This window comes from Pangasianodon hypophthalmus, chromosome 9, assembly GCF_027358585.1.
Source record: "Pangasianodon hypophthalmus isolate fPanHyp1 chromosome 9, fPanHyp1.pri, whole genome shotgun sequence".
NCBI classification, from domain to species: domain Eukaryota; kingdom Metazoa; phylum Chordata; class Actinopteri; order Siluriformes; family Pangasiidae; genus Pangasianodon; species Pangasianodon hypophthalmus.
In genome coordinates this window covers 2561283-2583955 of record NC_069718.1, presented here as the reverse complement: position 1 = coordinate 2583955, position 22673 = coordinate 2561283, and the positions used below count along the sequence as shown (strand labels likewise).

The window sequence follows — 22673 nt, the reverse complement described above, 5'->3', positions numbered from 1 at the left end:
GGAACATTAAATGTCTGGTCATGAATATTTTGTGGTAAGCTACAGCCGAACCTTCCAAGGGAAAAATGGGCACATTGTTATTAGGGTCCAAGCACCAGTGTTGTGAAGGACATTCTTGTTTTTGGCCTATTCATTATTTTTCACCATATCAGAAGTGCTAGCCATCAGGGTTTGGCAAAAGATTGGACCCAGGTGTAGGCCTAGGGCTTGATGGCTCCCTACTTTGACATTTTTCTTAAATATGAGCTTCCGATTTCACCAACATGCACCACATTTGGTGGGTATATGTCTTCAACTATGTTCAACAAATGTGAGAACAAATTTCACAATCACAATCACATTCATTAACTCTGCCCAACAGGAAATCAGCCATTTTGGATTTTGTGCATTTTGACAGGTACCAAGCTTTTAAATACTCCTCCTAGAGGATTCATCAGATTCAACCAAATGATAATCAAGATGTCCCCAATCATAAATCACAAGGAAATTTGATATTTTTAACTATCTTGCCATGGAAAGGTAATCAATTAAGAGGTCAAGGCACACAAAAAGGAAGTCTGGCATAATGCACATCATGCAATGTGGCCTAAAGTTCAAATTTATTTCCAATGATGGAGAATAGTCACATGCCAATTGTGATTCATTGTCATAGCGCCACCAACTGGCAGGAGGAAGTGAGGTTTATAAAGCAAACCTAAAGCAATCACATTCAATAACTCCACCCAACAGGAAGTTGTCATTCTGGTGATTTGACAGGTATCAAACTTTTAAATACACCTCCTAGGGAATTTATCAGATTAAAAGCACATTTGATCAGCATGCTGTAGAGATATCCAAGATGCTAAATTTTGAAGGAATTTTTGATCGCTTCAACAATGGTGCCACAATGAGGTGATCAAATTTTGGAATTTAATTTACAACCTTTCCCTCCCCCGAGATAACATTGTTAAAAATACACACTTAGTTTGCTTATGTGTAGGCATCAGCTCAATATCAGTGAAGCTAGGAGCATAAACACACATTTAAGAATTAACATAATTTGAATCAGTTTATTATCTTCATCCTAAAAAGAGCCTGACCATAAGCACACATACTGTTCACTGTAGATAAAATTAATTTATAGTGTTTAATGAAATTCTCAAAAATTCCTATTAAAATGAATAAATCACCACCACCACCACCACTACCACCACGACCACATGCATAACAGGAAGTCTTTCAAGCACACCCCCTTCAGCTTGGAAAGCCCCTTGTGTCCATGAAAGAAACAGCCCCCGTCATGGAAACATGACGTCTAAGGTTGACAAGCTGACCTGCTTCTCTTCATAGATGTGCTTTCACCCATGAAGATGATAAAGAATAGCATTAACTTTCACACATTCAGGAATTTGTAATCAATAGTACCGGTTTTACACAGAAACCTTTATTCTTCTGTGTTGTTTGGTCTGAGATACTACTCAACAGCAGTAATCACAACTAAAACACCTTCACTGTAGGCTTTATTTGGCATATCAAATTCAATTTTCACATTAAAAAAATAACATGCAGCACTGTGCAAAAGTCTTAGGCACACGTAAAGAAATGGTTAAAGAGAATGTTCTTGCTTGGCCTTCAGACTGCAGTTGCTAAGAACAATTTGCACTCAAGTCTTCATCACCGAACAGTTAATAAGTTCAGTTAAATACAATAGATTTTAAGTTAAAACTATAATCAATTCAGAAATGACTCTGATGCTCATACTTAAGTTGCTCATAAGTTCCTGGTTACACAATTGCACTATTTGTCCATGTAGTACACAGTTATAGAAGGGATTTATTTATAATCGCACTATCTGGTGTCACTCAGATGAGGATGGGTTCCCTTTTGAGTCTGGATCCTCTCAAGGTTTCTTCCTCATATCGTCTCAGGGAGTTTTTCCTCACCACCGTCGCCTCTGGCTCGCTCATTAGGGATAAATTTAAAATTTATATCTGGAATTTATATATTTCTGTAAAGCTGCTTTGTGACAATATCCATTGTTAAAAGCACTACACAAATAAAATTGAATTGAAAAAACACTGTAAAGCAAAGATGCCTTCCAAAATCATGAAATTAAATGTTTGTACATTAACATAAACAGTAATAAGCAAAGTAAAAATGTTTGGTGTAAAAATGCATCAGTAGTCTCCGGTACACACTGTGCAGTTTTGTAAGGAAACCGGCAGTTCTTCATGAGCCTCTGACTGCTTCTGTTTTTGCAGCTAATCCCTGACAGACATCATAATTTGTTTTTTAATCTGAAATCTGAAAGAAAAAATCTTTTTTTTTTTTTTTTAACTGAACCAATAGTGCAGAAGTCATAAAATAAACATAAAAATGCAAAATTTGTGTTATAATAATTAGAATGCCTAAGACTTTTGCAAAGAACTACACATCACAATACTGAAAGTTGGTTAAAGAATAATAGTTATTGTCTAAAATATTGTACATACAGACCATGATCCAGACTGCTAGTGTTTGACAGACTTAGGAAGAAGATTTGCAATGGATTGAACAAATTTCTTAACTTTCAAAGTTAAAATGTTGGATATACTTTCTAAATATATTGCTCAAAAAAAAATTAGGGGAACACTGAGATCCAAAGTGTGATTTAAATCAATGAAATATTCAAGTTGAAAATCTTTACTTATATACATTGTGTAATTTGTTGAGAACAAAATGATGTTACAATGGTCAATGGAAGCTAAAGTCATCAGCACACTGAGGGCTGGATTCAAAATCACACTGAAAATCAAAGTAAAAAATTGAAATTACAGGCTCATCCAACCTGCATGAATTTCATCATGGCGACTCATAATGTAAGTCAGTAGTGTATATGGCCTCAAGTGTCTGTATGCACTCCCAACAATGTCTGGGCATGCGCCTGATGAGATGGCGGATGGTGTCCTGGGGGATCTCCTCTCAGACCTGGATCAGGGCATCAGTGAGCTCCTGGACAGTCTGTGGTGCTACTTGGTGGCTTCTAATGCTCCGATACATAAAGTCCCAGAGGTTCTCAATTGGAATCAGGTCTTGGGAACATGAGGGCCAGTCAATGGCATCAATGCCTACACAGTCTGGCCACATCAGGCCGGGCATTGTCATGCACCAAGGGGAACCCAGGGCCCACTGCACCAGAGAAAGGTCTGACACTGGCTCTGAGGATTTCATCCTGGTACCTAACAGCAGTAAAGGTACCATTGGCTAGCACGTGGAGGTCTGTGCAACCCTCCAAAGATATTCCTCCCCAGACCAAACCGGTCACGCTGGATGATGTTGCAGGCAAAATAACGTTCCCCATGGCATCTCCAGACTCTGATGTCTGTCACATATGCTCAGTGTGAATCTGCTCTCATCTGTGAAGAGAAAGGGGCGCCAGTGGCAGACCTGCAAATTCTGGTGTTCTCTGGCAAATGCCAGTCGAGCTGCACGGTGCTGGGCTGTGAGCGCATGTCCCACTAGAGGACATCGGGCCCTCATGCCACCCTCATGGAGTCTGTTTCTGACAGTTTGGTCAGAAACATGCACACCAGTAGCCTGCTGGAGGTCATTCTGTAGGGCTCTGGCAGTGCTCCTCCTGTTCCTCCTCGCACAAATGAGGAGATACCGGTCCTGCTGCTGGGTTGTTGCCCTTCTACGGCCCTGTCCAGCTCTCCTCGTGTAATGGCCCGTCTCCCGGTATCTCCTCCATGCTCTTGAAACTATGGATGTGCCATTCTGGAGGAACTGGACTACCTGTGCAACCCGATTAGGTTGCAGGTACTGGCTCATGCTACAAGTAGTGACAAGGGCCCTAACAAAACACAAAACTAGAGACAAATCAGTCAGGAAGGATAAGAAAAGAGCAATTGTCTGTGGCCATCACCTGCAAAACCATTCCCCTTTTGGGGGTTGTCTTGCTGTTGTTTCATTCGCACCAATGCAGGTGAAACTGATTCACAATCACTTCTGATTCCTAACTGGACAGATTAATATCTCTAAGTTTCACTGACTTTGTTATACCGTAATGATTAAGTGTTCCCTTAGTATTTTTTTGAGCAGTGTATAATAAAACAAATTGTAAGAAAATTGATAAATACATTTTAAATCAATTCTAATAAAGAAAGACAAATTGAAAGCCAAATTCTGCAGCTTTTATCCAAAATCCCTGGGATCTGATCTCGCATCCTTCCAGTCAGTAGCACAGAAGCTTCAATCACTGAGCTCCATGTGATTTTTCTACATTGTCAGTGCTTCAGTCTATAACACACAGCTCATTTATTTACTGGCTGTATAAAATCGTGGCTACTTTAGACATGAAAAGACAAGACTGGTGAATAAATGTGGTCAATATACACAATAAACAAGGATGAAGAAACACTGAGTGAAAAGATGACTGATTACAGGAATTATCAGCACCCTACATGCTGAGTGAGTGTTTTAAAAAAAAAGCTGTGACAGCGAAACCATTTATATGAAATGGCAGGATGTGTGGGTTTGTGGTTATTTAAAGCTGAAACACGACCCTGTAGAAACAGTAACCTTTCTCTGTCAGTCAGAGAAGAAATGGCCAGGCTCCTGTTTATACAGCTGATGATTGGTAAGTACACAAATATGTTCTGTGTTAAGTGTTGACAAAAATGCATTTTATTACTGTACAGCTGTGTGTGGTGCTGTTATTGGAAAATAATCATCAATTATTTTGGTGTGGTGTGATGAAGCTTTATTATTGTTACCCCTCTGAAGTTGATTATTTTCCTATATTAGCATGTTCCAAGTGTTTTTCTCCTCTTATACCATAGCGATTTACCAACAGTAACAACGTTAATTAATAAAAAAGCTGGCACACAGAAACTCCTCTGTCCTGAAGATGTCGGAAAACTTAAAGTTACAGCTTTAGAACGAACACAGTAATATAAAGTAAAGTGAAGTGAAGTGAAGTGACATGTGGCCAAGTGTGGTGACCCATATTCGGAATTTGTGATTTGCATTTAACCCATCCAAGTGCACACACACAGTAGTGAACACACACCCGGAGCAGTGGGCAGCCTTTTGTTGCTGTGGCGCCCGGGGAGCAGTTGGGGGTTCGGGGCCTAAACCTGTGATTTGCGGCTGCACTACTGTCAGACCTGCTGTTATAGAAAACTAATCATCTGAATGGAGAATCCAAATCCAGCACTATGGATATCAGATGCTTTTGGGGTGCTTTGTGAATCTGAAATACTAATCTGAGGTGCTAATTCAAACAAACAAGCAAAATGTGGTTGTATTTTTATAAAATTTTGTACAAATTATACTGTAAGAAAAGGTATGCTAAGTTAACCCCGCCCCCAACCCTAACCTTAACATTCTTATCTTTTCATACAACTTGAGTCATGCTCATTATTGTGTGTAACTCTATGCAGGAAAAATAGCTAACCTTAAGGAATAATGATCATGCCAAATAATAAGTAGCATTACGAAAAAGGAACACCGTAGTTATTTATCATAATACACTTAGGGTAGTATTAAAGTTAATTAGACACAGTGAGGATTTAATACTCAAAATACACACATCAGTATTCAGACCTCAGACACAACTACTAGCTTCTACTCACGTGTTTGCCAAATTTTACATAGGTGTGAACAACACATAAGCAACTGCATAACCTGACTCTAAATGTAAGGAACGTTCCTTACTTGACCCAATTTTAGTCACAGACCCATAGTGTGCATTTTGGCAAAACTGTGATGTAACCAGGAACACTTAACTAGCTTACTCCTGCTAGCTAAATATCATGTGCTACAGAATGCAAACTCTTTGATTGGTAATGCCATCCACTCCATGAATCAATCACATCAGATTGGATTTTTATGGAAAACTTAATTCATTTGAAACATATGTGGATTCTAGCTCTATAATAATAGCATTCAGCTGATACTTTACTGTGAGTCATGACACCTTAAACTAGCACATTGTTTTCAGCCACAGTGTCACATTCAGAATCTTAACATGGTGTTGTTCTTTCAGGTGTCTTCACTTTGAGTCTTCTTCAGATCACTTTAGCAGATGTCATATCTGTTCATCCTGGTGAAAAAGTTACCCTGCGCTGTAACATCCCTAATTATTTTAACATATTGTGGTATCGACTTAAATCTGAGGAGGTGAAACTTCTCATAATTGCTAAAAAAGGGAAACTGGATACACACTTTTCCCCCAGCAGCCCTGTCGATGACAGTCACTTTGATGTAACTGAAGATGGTGGTTTAGTGATTATCGGAGTTAGAGAGACAGATCTGGGATTTTATTACTGTGGAGGTCAAAACACCTCAACACACATTCAGTTTGGGAAACCCATCAGACTGAACTTTACAGGTGGGTGCCAATACTTTATTTTATTATTCGGCATAGTTGTATTTGTGTCAGTTTAGTTAAATTAGAGAATGTGCTAGAGGGAGGTTTAGAGCTGAAACTCAAACTGAAAGTGCACGCTGTAATGGGACAGTTAATCACAGAGTATAAACCGCTGTTTGCCAATGAATGAACAGACTAACAGGAGATGCCAAAATGGCATACTCACAGCAAACCTCTTTATTTAACTGGGACAAATAAAATATCAAAAGATATATATATATATATATATATATATATACACATATATATATATACACACACATACATACATACGTACACACTGTATATATATATTGTGTGTGTGTGTGAGTGAGATATCCAACATCATAAATATTTTTATCTTTAGGTTTCTCTGCTTTCCAATTCTGTCTTGTATCTTGTCATTAATTCTTACTTAGCCTTGCTTCTTACTTCTTCTTCTTTTTTTCCAATTTCTTCTCTTTCTGCTTCTTATGTTTTGTTTCCTTTTTAGTTTACTCTCGAGCAAAGCCCTGACATACTGTACCGGTCACCCCTCTACAAAGGTGTGACAAGGAGTAAGCTGATAGGCTGGCCTTAAGTATCCTGCCTGGCAGGTGCAGGCAATCCGGTAATCACCCAGTTCTGGGTGACTGAGTTCTCTGGAACAGCTGCTCTCACTGTGCTCTGCTGCTCCCTCTGCTGGCTGCCCTCTTACACACACACACACACACACACACACACACACACACACACACACACACACACAGAGGCTCTTAACAACAACATAACTTTCATGTTTTCTTAACAAAGAAATAATGTATACAGTACAGGTTAAACAGGGCTTATCTGATGGATACACATGATTTAGCCTCAGATGGACCTGTTGCTGCATGTTCATGCAGTTTCACTTAACATAAAGCAGGCGTTCTCAACATGTTGTGGCCAGTGAAGTTATTTTAAAGGCTGAATAGTTTTACTCCGTACTGTAAGACATCACAACTGCAGACACTTCGAGAGAACTAGGCTTGTGCACCACACTGCAGCTTATCAAAGTCAGGAGATGAAATCAAAATTGCACATCTCTTCTCTGCTTTTAACAACCTGCTGCAACCTGCATCCAATAAGTGCACTGAACCCTGCAGACTGTAAATAGCTGCTAGCTAATGGTTCACAGAGTCATGTCGTGCATTTCATGTAATATTTCTGTTCAGTTCTGGGCTTTCCGGCAGTGCTTTCGGAAATATAACATGCACAATTCTGTAAATATTATAAATATGCATTACTGGATTACTGCATGCATTACTACAGCACTTCCTACAGTAGGGTACAGCCTGAAACACAGCTTGTGCTGTTCAGATTATGGATATACATAGTGGAATATAGCATGAATATTGCATTTTGTAGGGTTTCTAGGCCACTGTGACTGAATGTTGTACACGTCACTGCTGTAATCTAGTGTAAATCTGACCTTTTAAATACAGTTTGAAGACAGTTATTTTAGCTAATTATTAATTTAAAATAGGCCATGAATCACATTTACTACTATTTCATTTACTACATTGAATAAACAGTTAGTAAAAATCTCTTGAAAGCCCAGACAAAAGTCAGCTGACCCCAAGATTGAAAGTATTCCATGCATCAGACACAAGGCATTGTATTTAAAATTTAGGAAACACATTTATTGTGGCTAGCAACAACAATAAAAAAAAAACTGAAATCATTTTCAATCAGCATGCTTGCAAATTCACAAAAATGAGCACCGTCGTTTGTGCTTCTCTCTTTCAGACAACAGAAATCAGGAAGCTGTTGCCTCATCTGTATATTTGGACCGCTACCAGGTTACAAATATAATCCTAACATGTGTGTGTTCCATCTCATTCCTAATGAACGTCTTCTGCATCTGTGTGTTCAGTTCCCGAGTGCAAGGTGAGAACTACTTTATAGGTCTACGTTAATGCAAGTCAGAATCAATACATAGATTTCCCTTTCCCCTATTTATCGAACTTCCTGTGTAGCTCCTTCACCTAGAAACACTTACACTTGAGTGTAGGAGTAGATAACAGACACGTACTGAAGATACATATCCAACACTGTAAAGTTCACAGTGAATATAGCAAAGCAGTGACTTACACTATGGATTAGAAATAATTAGATTTTCTGATTTTCTTAAACAAAATTAAAGTCAGGTCCAAATGTCCACTACCAAAAATTCCAACATTTCATCAGTATTTCAGTTTTGATATTAACAATATTTCTATACTTTTCATTCTATCATTTGGTCATTTTTTTTTTATTAATACAAGTCCAAAAACTGAGTGTTTTTTTTGCTGAAAACTGTAGAGGTGACAGTGAAGAATGTATAGAGGTGTAGATTAGCACGGTGTGTTAGAAGCACACAGGTGACCTTTCGTATTAAATATATAGCACTTCATAATCGTTTTATGTAAACAGGATATTCAGATGAATTTCAGTTTCATTTTGTGGCGATCTGGGAAAGCCCTTCACATGGGGAAAATTGGACACTTTTTGAAAACTACAGACTTTTCTGAGCTGGAATGCTTCCTGTTTCTCATGTACCTGTGAAAAATTCCCCATCTCTGTGTGCTCTGTTCATGTTTTGTGTTGATTCTCCTTCCATGTGTTTACATCAGGGGTGGGCAAACTTTTTGACTCAAGGGCCACACTGGGTTTTAAAATTTGACAGACGGGCCAGGCCAGTGGCAGATGGGGGGGATGAACTAATATAAATTACATGTGAAAGCCATTACCTAAAAAGTAAAGAAAACTTTTATTCAGTTTCAGTGGGAACAGTGTTGTTGGTCACCCTTTTTTGCCAGCGCATCGAAGTTTGGTGTCAGTGTAGCTGTGGCAATTCTCAGGACAGATCTCAGGTGTTCGTCTGTTAACTGGGATCTGTGGTGTGTTTTGCTGATGTTCATTACGCTGAATGTCTGCTCATACACGTAGGTAGAGCCAAACAACACCAGCATCTTCTGTGCCATCCGCTGGATGTTTGGAAACTTGGTTTCGTTTAATGAAGCATAAAACTCGTCCAGTTTAAGGGAGTTGAACTTCTCCTTTAAGACGGAGTCACACTGAAGATCTGTCAGTTCCAACTGCAACTCCTGCGGCGCTGTTTCTCAGTCCAGTGACAGGGGTCATGACAACAGCTGAAGTCACTTCTCAATTTTTTTTTAAATCAGAGAATCGACGGCAGAATTCTCTGTGCAGGTCGTCCAGTGATTTGCTGTATTTCTTCGCAGGTTGAGGGGCCTCTTTCAGCGTCGCTAGTGTGGGGAAACGAATGATTTGTTTGAAATTTGTCTTGAGAATAAAGTCAATGTGGCTTTGAAGGCTTTCACATGTGTATACATTTCATGCACAAATTGATCTTTCATTCATGTGTGCCAATATGTCCACAGCGAACACAAAATCACAAAGCCAACCTGTGTCACTCAGCTCAGGAAAACCATCGGCTTTCCCCATTAACTCAAAAATGAGCTTATCTCCCCTTTGAGCTCCCACACTCGCTGACGTACTTTCCCCAAACTTAACCACAACATTACAGTGGTAAAGTAAGTCCTGGTGATCAGCATCAGTTTCTTCACGGAATTTAATGAACTGACGATGGTTTTACGACTATCTTCACTACATGATCAAGCTGCAATACAGACTTACACAGGGCTTCCTGGTGGATTATGCAATGTAGGAAAATTACGTCAAACTCTGGGTTTTCCTCTTTCATCTTATCCTGGATTCTTTTCAGCAGCCTGACGTTTTTTCCTGTTAAGTTTGGCGATCCATCTGTGGTGACATTCGCAAGTTTACACCATGTTAGCTTCAGCCTCTCGATGACACCAGACACCCTGTTATACAAGTCCACTCCTCGTTTTGGCCCCTTCATGGACTCCATTGCCAAAAACTCCTCCATGATCTCACAGTTGTCATTAATCCCTCTGTTAAAAATTAAGAGTGGTGTCTTTTATGTCGTTACTTTCGTCCAGTGCTAACGAACAGAACTTAAATGACTCAGCTTTTTTACTTAACTCGCTGGCCAAGTCTTCGTCAATTACTTCTATACGTCGAGTCGTGAAATTTGTTTTTGCTATCTGGACACAAGAAATTTAATGCCGGCAAATAACTTGCCTTGGTGCTTGACTAATGCATAATAGTTTGTCAGAAAAAAAATATTTTGCTGAGGCTGCTAACCTCAGGCTGCTAACCTCAGGCTAACCTCAGGCCGCCCTTTCTTGCATTGACTGGTTGCTAGCATAGTTAGCACGCTTGGTGGAAAAGTGGTGGCTGATATTGTATTCTTTGAAAACCACAATGGTTTCCTGGCAAATAAGACATACGGCCTTTGATCAGACTTCTGTGAAAAAATATTTAGCTGTCCACTCCTTATTAAAAACTCAGCACTCCCTGTCGACTTTTCTTTTCTTTGGTCCATTCATTGTTAAATTAGGGCTCAATGCAATGGTAAACATGAAGAATGAATATCTGTATGTAGAGACGATAGACTCGGCTTTAGCAAAGGTCGTAGTGTTTGGAGTGCGCCATCTAGTGGAATCAACTGAAACGCCGGGTATTGCAGGAAAAAGGCGAAATGAATGCAGTCCTTAGGGCCAGATTAAACAGCCTAACAGGCCGTATGTGGCCCGGGGGCCTTAGTTTGCCCACCACTGGTTTACATGGTCATGTGCCTTTGTATTGATTTGTGTCATGTGTCGGCCTGTCTTGTGACTGGTGTATATCCCGATTGTACTCGTGTGCTCCCTGTTCCGTCCTTGATTAGTTTGTGTTTTAATTTTATACCCTCCTGTATCTTCATGGTCTTCTTGTGCGTTTGTATCATATAAATTCTGAACCGTGTTTGCTAGTTTCAGAGTTCTGTTTCCTGTTGCTACTGGCATACTTCCTGGTTTAGACCCTGACTGTTTTTTCGATATGGCTTATCCTTGTTTTTTTCTTCCTGTTCTGACCCATACATAGAATAATGGTGACAACTATTGCACATACCCAAATAAACAACACTTTAAGCATACACATTGTGTCCTTCCTCTAACACACACATTACAGTATCTCACAGCAGTCTCTTCAGCTGTACCCACAGCATTTGAACACGAGCCACACTGTCATCTCTTCACTTTATATAATCATTCATCTACTCACTTCTGTTCTGTTGGATCAATTTCTCATATTTTTATTAGCATTTAAACATTACCGCGTTGTCCACTGTATCTTTGCAGTGTCAGTGATGGTGTGTGTATTGCAGACAATTTAACAGCTGGGATTTATTTATCAAGGGTGACACTGATACACCTATCTAGCAAGTTAGCAATTAAAACAGCTTTAGGCAGCCAAAGTGTGTTATAGGCAGAAAACCCCAATTTTGAGCAAAACCTGATTTTTCATCATTGTTGGCTGTTTGCCAGAATTCAGCCACATCTACATCAGTAACATCTGATGGGTTTTCCTAGAACGCAACACAAACAGCGAAAACTGTGATGAATTTACTGGTTGCACATTTGCACTATTTGTCCATGTAGTACACAATAATAGAAGGGATTTATTTATAATCACACTATCCATTGCACCCAGATGAGGATGGGTTCCCTTTTGAGTCTGGTTCCTCTCAAGGTTTCTTCCTCATATTGTCTCAGGGAGTTTTTTTCACCACCTTTGCCTCTGGCTCGCTCATTAGGGATAAATTTGCAATAAATAAAATTGAATTGAATTGAATTGAAACAGCTGTTTTTGATGTTTCGACTGTCAGAGTGAATTGTGTTTGGTGTTTCTCTTTCAGGAAAGTTACTATCATCACACACATGCTGCAGTGACACCAACACCACTTATTCAGATGAGAAGGTACTAGAAACATATTTAACAATACTAGCTGTTCTGTATGTGAAATATCTTAATGAGGATCCAGTAGTAAACTGTCAGGGTTATAATCCTGGGAGATGTTTCTCCACTCTTACTCAGTAGTGCCACTACAGGGAACTTCTCAGCTCCTTAACTGCTCTGTAGCAAAACAGAAAATCAGATTTATTAACAGTTGTTATTGGTTAAGCACAGAAATACATAAAAGTAAATAGATGCCAGATTTACAGCCCACACACTTTAGCTTAAAGCCTCTGATAACTCACTTTTACAATTAACTTCTACTTCTATCTGTGCTTTGTCAGTTCTACTTATTTTTTTTAAGAACTTTACCAGGTATTTATGTTGCCATGGAGACCAATCAATCATTCAATCAATCACTCACCAGTCAATCATTACCTGATGTGACACACCCAGACAGTTCTGCCTGCAGATTTAAGTACTGACATTTCTTGGCAATCTTTTTGTTTTTTTAAACCATAATTTATATATATTTAATTATATATTCATATATAAACTCCATAAGGAGTTTAAAACCTATAGATCTTAACTAGTGTAGATTTACATACAGGATAAACAGAGAAGATTAAATTGTACTCTCTTATTTTTTTTTTAAATTCATAATCTCATGTGTATGATTGTGAATGTTTAACCTAATATTCAATTAGATAATGATGTTAATAATAATAAATTGGCTTCTTAGATTCACACAATCTAAGATTTCTGCTTCATTAGAGAGCAACATGACAATGTTCATAGTCTGCTAGTATAAAAATAAAAAGGGGCATGAGCGAGCTTGTTCAACACAAACTCCGAACAAATGTAAGTTACAAACATCATTTCTGTCACAAATGTTTGGCTAATATGTAAAACTCTTGCACTGTCTAACACATTTCTAAATTAAACATAGTCTAATCGTTTATCAGATTCATGAAACAAGAGAAAACAGGATCAAACAAGCAACAGCTCTCCACACCAGTAGGGGTCGCAAGAACACTACAGAAAATGTTCAATTCAATCAAGCACCAAGCTCTGTTTATACTGTCACTTTGTAATAAGTCCACTTGAAATGATAATATTATTACATGCAGTTAATCAATTGTATAATTTTTTTCTTTCTCTGTAGGGAATGAATCTGCACTATGCCACTTTTACACACATGAGAGAACCCGCTGATAGAAACTCATCAGATTTGGACAGAGTGATATACACAGGAATCAGACATTTACCAGGCTGACATGGCCTGCACCTGATTATAGAGCTGTACCAGTAGGATGAGGAAAATATTTTACTTAAAATATTTGATCATGGTTAACAATGTAAACTCCATGCTTATTCATATCTGTTCTCAGCAATGAGCAGTGTAAACCCTTCTGAAAAAAAAAATTACATACAATTCACACATTTTTCATTTTTGATATGAGTAAAAGGGCATTTCATGTTATGTCCTGAAGTTACAGTTGTGAACTCAAGTAACATGTGACATCAGCTGAATAATGTTTGTGTCTCCCTATATTTATAATCCCACTCGCTTCTGGAGAAATTTCTCCCTTAGTTATTTTTGGATTTGTCCTTAATAAATAAATAAAATGTAGATAAAATGTCCATGCTGCACACTCTTAATTTCAGAATCAGCAATTTTATTATTTTATCATCATTACGCTATAAGGAGTCTCAGTTTCAGCATTTTAAGACTTAGTATAGCTTTAAATAGTGTAACATGATGCACAGGTTTAGAATTTTGCACATTTATCTTCACATCTTAGGTCTTGCCTTTATTTAAAACTTTTTTAAAATGTCATTGTCACATCAGTCAGGGACATTTGACTGCCCTTCCGCAAAGTTCTAGGACACTTCATTTATCCCACTTCATTTCCTGTTCATAGACTATATAAAATACACACACACACACACACACAGTATCAAAGCCTTAGAATGTGTAAGTTCACCTTATTGTGTAAGTTCTGAACTGTTTTCTAGTATTTGTGTGCTGTGCTTTGACCCTTGCTATGTTGTGGATTTCTTTGTCTTGCGCTTGTGATTTCTGTTCGGTTTGATTTGTGTATGATCTCAGACTGTCCTGTGGATTTATGATATTGGATTGTTGACCTCTTGTGAAGGGATCCTCACACATCTCCCAAGTCCTGTTCATTACAGTCAGAAGCCTCCTTCAAGACCAGTTCATCATGAGGTACCATATGAGGAAGTCAGAGCTGGCGCTGACGTTTTCTCTTAGAAAAGGTCAAAGAGTAACCAGGAAAGGAGTGACAAGAACACAATTAATGTGTAAGGACCTTTCAGTAAGGTGTTGCCTGGAGAGAGACATAAATTAATCATTCTAAATATTACACTCTCAGTGACATGAAATTGTAGATCTTTCAGTAGCTTTAGAAATGTCATATATAGTTTTGTTGAAAGATAAATGGAGATTTGTAATGTTACTGACTCACATGTCTATGTTCACTGTACAGCAAAGCTAAGGAAATATTAAAATTAGGCAGGACACTCACCTGAGGAAGTGGATTTTTTATCTGACCTCTCTTCTAGTTTGTCTTTAAAGGAAAAAGAAAAATGCATGAATTTATTTTATCATTCTGTTATTCTAGCTCTAGCAAGAGATTTGTCACCTGCTAGTGTGAACGTAGAGTCACTTGGAAACACTGGACCCTTATCAACAGCGTTTTCTATTCAATGAGCTCAAGACCTTTCCATATATATTTTATTAACACTTTTCTGATATCTGCTACAGTTAGTGGCTAATTCACTTACCGTCGACTATGAGTTCAACACTGTTGATTAAAACACCAAGAGTTCTCTTTTTCTTTCTCTTCAAAAGGAGGCTGTAGTAGACGTTTGCATCAGTGAGTCTGATGTGCTTCAACACTAAGGCACAGTTTCCTTGAAGCAGTTCATCCTCAGGAACATCCACACGACCCTTATATTCCACATCTTCATAAATATCCTTATCCAATCGCTCAAACACAACCTTAGTTTTGGTGCGCCACTTAACACCACATGTCTGGCTGGACACATTATTCGATTCACAGGGCAGGACGGCTTTGGAACCTACTCGAGCAGTTACTGAGATCTGAGAGTCTGCAGGGAAATGCGAATATATATGAATTTTTTTTCTTGTTAGGAATCTTGTGTCTGAATATCTTGTCTATTTTACAGAAAAAGGCAACTCACCCACCCAGGTGATGAAGAAAGACATATAAAGGAAGAAAGTGGTGATGTCCATTTTCTAAAACAAAAACAGGCTTTAGTCAAAGTGACATTACAGCTGATAGAGTTCACATAGAGTTATTAAAGTTACACATTCAGAAGTACAAGCAACAGCTCATTCACCAAACAAATGAGGGATTAATGGTTTTGCTGAAGGGCTCAGCTCTTACAACCCCAATGTTATTTTCCTATGAGAACACATCCCCAAGTGTTTTATTCCTCTTACACCACAGAAATTTGACATAAATTAATTTTTTATTTATTAAATTATTGTACTTTTTATCCATTTATAGTTACATTTAATGTTGCAGAACATCCAGGAAACAAGCTAGTTCTTGTTCTCACTTATGTTATAGCAGCTAAAAACAGTTGTTCCCTCACCAGAGTGTCTTTTTTTCTCTCTCTCTTGAAGTTAATAAGACAAAAATCCAGCTTGTCACATTACAGAGAAACCAGAAAAGTGCAAACTCCTCTGTCCTGAAAATTTCTCCTTACAAAAATCTTTATCATATCAATGATTACACACATTTTAAATCCTTTTCTGTGGAGCGTTTGACATACACATCCCTGTGAATGAGCTTTTGCTATAGAAACGATAACATATTACAACGAGTGCATTAATATAAACCTGTGATTTGCTGCTGCACTACTTGCAGAGCTGCTGTTATAGAAAATTAATCAACACCTTCTAACCAATCACAATCCAGAATTCAGCAGTGCTGTGGTATAAATGAAAGCATTGATCATATTCTTTACATAATTAGTCAGTCATTACTGTACACTTCCTCCAGTCACAGTTTTGTTTTTTTTTACATTACTCATACCTTCAAAGAAAACCAATATAAATATGATTGTTCACATTGAGGACAAAATGATTCTTTAGAAGAGGAACATGGTCAGATGTTTAAAAAAATAAGTTTAGATGTGTTTTCAGCTGAAGATGACACAAAATGGACAGGTCAATGGCAATCTTCAGCTGTCTCGCTAACTAATTATGCTAAGAAGTTTATTTCTCTTTCGATTAAAATTCTGACCTTTCTGTATGTTTTACAAAAAAACAGGCTTGATGTTGAGCATGTTCCTGTCTATGTTACAGAACTCTCGTCCCATTTACATTTTGTCTCAACCAAATCAGCTAGGACTCAGCACAGATGATTGGAGAAAAAAAAAAATTAGTTACCACTAAACAGTGCTATGAGCTAAAAAATCCATTATACAAACTTTTTTTTGTGCGTACACACTTGAACCTTCTCAACAACATGTCTTTCAGTTTGATGTGGGCATATCTTGCATATTTACAACTTTTGGAGCACAGTTTTGTGATTTCTCTGCTTTAACACACTGACTAAACCTGGCATGAATGTAATTAACGAGTTGAAACAGAAGTCTTTGGGCAGGACAACCACCAAACTGTGCTGGACTCCAGATCTCTATGACTGGAAAAGCCCCATCTCTGAAATTAATTATACACTCAAAATGCAAAAAGTTACAATTTAGAAACCCTTTCATGAAACTAAGAATATTGAACTATCAAAAGAAAAGTGCACAGATTTAGATTTAAGTTTAGATCAACTTCGCTTAGATTTCCATTATCAGGGAATTGGGAGTAAACAAGTTTGCGGTTCTATTAATTTACATGAAAACATGTCAAAATGATTTTCTGTGGTAATCAAACATATGCTACAGATTCAGTAGAATAATATTCTTCAGAAATTTAAATATTCCTTTCTATTAAATGTTATTGGTCTTACGTTGGAGAAGGAAGATTATCCAGCAATGATCAAAATGGAGGATGTGATGTGAACTCTTCCACAAGGTAGCCTGGAATGGCAGGTTTTATGTAAGATAACATTTACTTTCACTTTCACATTATCACCAGGTAGGCTGAAGAACACCACTGTGTTGTTTTTGAATAAGTAGGTTTAGCAACTGTGTATTTTTAAGCTAATACGAAATCACACCGTGTTAGAATGTCAAGACCCTGCTGAAAACAAGACACTGCATTAGAGAGCACTATGGGATCGTAGGACTAGATTTAATCCATGTGGATAGGTGTAATCACAAAAATCTCCTTATCTTTCCCACTTTGATTAGTTGGTTAAGCTATAAAACAAAGTTTGTAATTTTTTTTTTTACACGTTTTGAATTAATTCAGTATTCTAAAGAAACATCCTTTGTCTCATTCTTCCCTCCTGCAAAGGGCGCAGTCACTGATGCACACTGGGGGTTGTAGTTTTTTCATCTGGTTCGCCATCTTTGGATCAAACTTTTTTAGTTGTAACTTTTCACATTGTAAAAAACAACCTGTGTGATGTAGTAACTTGTTTAAAAATGTTTAAAAAACAGCAGATGTCATCTGTTGTCATCTTTGTGTCACACCTCTGTTAATGTCCGCTTGGGAAACCTTTTAGAAGACCCCATCAAAGAACCTGGGTAGTCTCTCTCTTGAAGGAAGTTGCCAAACAGTTATTTGTGTTGTCCTTTAAAATAAATTCGGTGCACTGTTGCAGTGAATTCCTTCGTAACAGCACTGTGTAAAAGAGCCACGGGTTGCACGTCTCTATCCAATCCCAGTCAGCTAGTTTAAAGTCAGACCAGCAGCACATCAACTCAAATAGTTTTTTTTTTTTTTTTCAGAGGCTTGAGTTGAACATGCCATTAAATCATCCCAGATGTTTCTGTAGATATCCTCCCTCCAAGGAAGGGTGGAAGCACAGACACGAGTTTCCACACTGCGCTCTCAGTTTCAGAATCAATGAGTGCATTTTAACAAGGAGTGCATTTTTTATAATATCATACACAGATTCATTATTTTGCAAAGTTATCCTTAAAACTTATTAAAAGTTATTATTAAAACTATTTAAATGTCTTAATTCTCCTTCTTAAGACCTTTCGTTAGTGACCACGTGAGAAGCTCTTGGGCTTCTACACAGAGAGCATGCACTGATGTTTTCTTGCAGAAGAGATAGAGAAGTAACCATGAGAGGAGAGACATGACCATGATCAGTGGGTAAGGACTAGTCATTAAGGCTTTATCTGTAGAGAGACAGAAATTTATCGTTCTAAATATTACACTTTCAGTGATATGAAATCTTAGAAACCATGATTTTTTGCCATATGATCACATAATTAGTTAGTTTTCATGTGTGATTTTTTTCATATAATTTATGTTCTCATGTGATCGCTTACATGTTATTAATTTATTTTCACATATAATTTTCTTTTTCACATGTATTCATGTGTTTTTAATGGGTCAATCACATATTACTTACACAATCACATGTGAAATGTGTATCATTTTTTCATAAATGAGAGTACAGCAAAGCAAAGGAAATTTCACTCACCTAAAGAAGGCCACTTTTTATATAATCTCTCTTCAGGTTTATCTTTAGATGAAAAAGGAAAAAAAAAATCATATTTAAACCTTCTGTTTTAGCACCATCATAAATCTCCTCCATATTCCAATCCTGTTGTTAACACACTCTTGTCGACTTCGGTTTCCACTTCCTCGTGGTCGTTTATTGCTTTATCAGCACAAGTGAAGTTCATTAGATGATCACGATTCGACTTGAATATTTACAAATATTAATAGATTAATAATGTTTTTGTCTCTATGCATCACAGCTATCATGACATGGATTTATTTATTCTATTACGCTGTGCTTCCTGCAAAGGATAAATCCAAACATGCAAGGATGCAGAAGGAGGGATGCTGAGGGGGCTGCAGCACCCCTGACTTTTAGGATGATAATAATAATAATAATAGTAATAATAATAATAATAATAATATTGAATTATTGGAATATTATTGCAATATGGAATCGTGAATTCAGTGACAAGTGAAACTGAAACTTTCTCTATTCTGAGCAAATTAGATATGATGAGTTAAAGTGTCAAATCCAAATAATCGGCTTGAATGATTCCTCAAACCAATCCTGTGGTGTGTATGATCCAACAATTCTTCAGTTCCCTACTCACAGCAATAGTTCCTACCTAAAATTAGTTCAACAAAAGTGGTGTATAAATTGTGGGCTGTAGTTTATACGTTTTGGGTCCTTGGTGGCAGATACTTATCTTTTCACATCAGAATTTTAAAAAAAAGGATACACCCACAAGCGACAACAGTAGCAGTCACTACACACCCACAAGCAACTGCAGTGGCAGTCAATACACAACTACAAGCGACTACAGTAGCAGTCACTACACACCCACAAGCGACTGCAGTAGCAGTCACTACACACCTACAAGCGACTACAGTAGCAGTCACTACACACCCACAAGCGACTACAGTAGCAGTCACTACACACCCACAAGCGACTGCAGTAGCAGTGACTACACACCCACAAGCGACTGCAGTAGCAGTCACTACACACGTAAAAGCGACTGCAGTAGAAATCACTACACACCCACAAGCGACTGCAGTACCAGTCACTACACACCCACAAGCGACTACAGTAGCAGTCACTACACACCCACAAGCGACTGACTGCAGTAGCAGTCACTACACACGCACAAGTGACTACAGTAGCAGTCACTACACACCCACAAGCAACTGCAGTAGCAGTCACTACACACGCACAAGCGACTGCAGTAGCAGTCACTACACACCCACAAGCGACTGCAGTAGCAGTCGCTGCACACCCACAAGCGACTACAGTAGCAGTCATTACACACCCACAAGGGACTACAGTAGCAGTCACTACACACCCACAAGCGACTACAGTAGCAGTCACTACACACCCACAAGCGACTACAGTAGCAGTCACTGCACACCCACAAGCGACTACAGTAGCAGTCACTGCACACCCACAAGCGACTACAGTAGCAGTCACTACACACCCACAAGGGACTGCAGTAGCAGTCACTACACACCCACAAGCGACTACAGTAGCAGTCACTACACACCCACAAGCGACTGCAGTAGCAGTCACTGCACACCCACAAGCGACTACAGTAGCAGTCATTACACACCCACAAGGGACTACAGTAGCAGTCACTACACACCCACAAGGGACTACAGTAGCAGTCACTACACACCCACAAGCGACTACAGTAGCAGTCACTGCACACCCACAAGCGACTACAGTAGCAGTCATTACACACCCACAAGCGACTACAGTAGCAGTTACTGCACACCCACAATTGACTACAGTAGCAGTCACTACACACCCACAAGCGACTACAGTAGCAGTTACTGCACACCCACAAGCGACTGCAGTAGCAGTCACTACACACCCACAAGGGACAACAGTAGCAGTCACAACACACCCACAAGCGACTACAGTAGCAGTCACTACACACCCACAAGCGACTACAGTAGCAGTCACAACACACCCACAAGTGACTACAGTAGCAGTCACTACACACCCACAAGCGACTGCAGTAGCAGTCACAGCACACCCACAAGCGACTACAGTAGCAGTCACTACACACCCACAAGCGACTGACTGCAGTAGCAGTCACTACACACGCACAAGTGACTACAGTAGCAGTCACTACACACCCACAAGCGACTGCAGTAGCAGTCACTACACACCCACAAGCAACTACAGTAGCAGTCACAGCACACCCACAAGCGACTACAGTAGCAGTCACTACACACCCACAAGCGACTGACTGCAGTAGCAGTCACTACACACGCACAAGTGACTACAGTAGCAGTCACTACACACGCACAAGCGACTGCAGTAGCAGTCACTACACACCCACAAGCGACTGCAGTAGCAGTCACTGCACACCCACAAGCGACTACAGTAGCAGTAATTGCACACCCACAAGGGACTACAGTAGCAGTCACTACACACCCACAAGGGACAACAGTAGCAGTAACTACACACCCCCAAGCAACTGCAGTAGCACTCACTACACACCCACAAGCAACTACAGTAGCAGTTACTGCACACCCACAATTGACTACAGTAGCAGTCACTACACACCCACAAGCGACTACAGTAGCAGTCACTACACACCCACAAGCGACTACAGTAGCAGTCACTACACACCCACAAGGGACTGCAGTAGCAGTCACTACACACCCACAAGCAACTACAGTAGCAGTCACTACACACCCACAAGCAACTACAGTAGCAGTCACTGCACACCCACAAGCGACTACAGTAGCAGTCATTACACACCCACAAGCGACTACAGTAGCAGTTACTGCACACCCACAATTGACTACAGTAGCAGTCACTACACACCCACAAGCGACTGCAGTAGCAGTCACTACACACGTACAAGCGACTGCAGTAGCAGTCACTACACACCCACAAGGGACAACAGTAGCAGTCACAACACACCCACAAGCGACTACAGTAGCAGTCACTACACACCCACAAGCGACTACAGTAGCAGTCACAACACACCCACAAGCGACTACAGTAGCAGTCACTACACACCCACAAGCGACTGCAGTAGCAGTCACTACACACCCACAAGCGACTACAGTAGCAGTCACTGCACACCCACAAGCGACTACAGTAGCAGTCACTACACACCCACAAGCGACTACAGTAGCAGTCACTGCACACCCACAAGCGACTACAGTAGCAGTCATTACACACCCACAAGCGACTACAGTAGCAGTCACTACACACCCACAAGCGACTACAGTAGCAGTCACTACACACCCACAAGCGACTACAGTAGCAGTCACTACACACCCACAAGCGACTACAGTAGCAGTCACTACACACCCACAAGCGACTGACTGCAGTAGCAGTCACTACACACCCACAAGTGACTACAGTAGCAGTCACTACACACCCACAAGCAACTGCAGTAGCAGTCACTACACACGCACAAGCGACTGCAGTAGCAGTCACTACACACCCACAAGCGACTACAGTAGCAGTCACTGCACACCCACAAGCGACTACAGTAGCAGTCATTACACACCCACAAGGGACTACAGTAGCAGTCACTACACACCCACAAGGGACTACAGTAGCAGTCACTACACACCCACAAGCAACTACAGTAGCAGTCACTGCACACCCACAAGCAACTACAGTAGCAGTTACTGCACACCCACAATTGACTACAGTAGCAGTCACAACACACCCACAAGCGACTGACTGCAGTAGCAGTCACTACACACGCACAAGTGACTACAGTAGCAGTCACTACACACGCACAAGCGACTGCAGTAGCAGTCACTACACACCCACAAGCGACTGCAGTAGCAGTCACTGCACACCCACAAGCGACTACA

At 39.6% G+C, this 22673-nt stretch overlaps 1 protein-coding gene and 1 long non-coding RNA gene across 3 annotated transcripts; one reads left to right on the top strand and one right to left on the bottom strand.

The window, feature by feature from the left end:
• Positions 1-4494: 4494 nt before the first annotated feature.
• LOC113545608 (uncharacterized) lies at positions 4495-15063 on the top strand. Of its 2 annotated transcripts, XR_004578683.2 has the most exons (6): positions 4495-4597; positions 6008-6352; positions 6864-6980; positions 8138-8278; positions 12159-12220; positions 13362-15060. XR_004578683.2 is itself a non-coding variant. In XM_026945025.3 (5 exons), the coding sequence occupies exons 1-5, from the start codon at positions 4564-4566 to the stop codon at positions 13470-13472; spliced, it is 693 nt and encodes a 230-aa protein (XP_026800826.3). In that variant the 5' UTR covers positions 4495-4563; the 3' UTR covers positions 13473-15063. The 2 variants fall into 2 exon arrangements, 1 of the variants encoding a protein (XP_026800826.3); XM_026945025.3 differs by lacking the exon at positions 6864-6980 and having other exon boundaries at positions 13362-15063.
• On the bottom strand, positions 14417-15322 carry LOC128318769 (uncharacterized). Its single transcript, XR_008302219.1, has 3 exons — positions 15005-15322; positions 14746-14787; positions 14417-14547 (listed from the first exon to the last, which is right to left on the bottom strand). It is a non-coding gene; the product is annotated as an uncharacterized LOC128318769 (long non-coding RNA).
• Positions 15323-22673: the final 7351 nt, after the last annotated feature.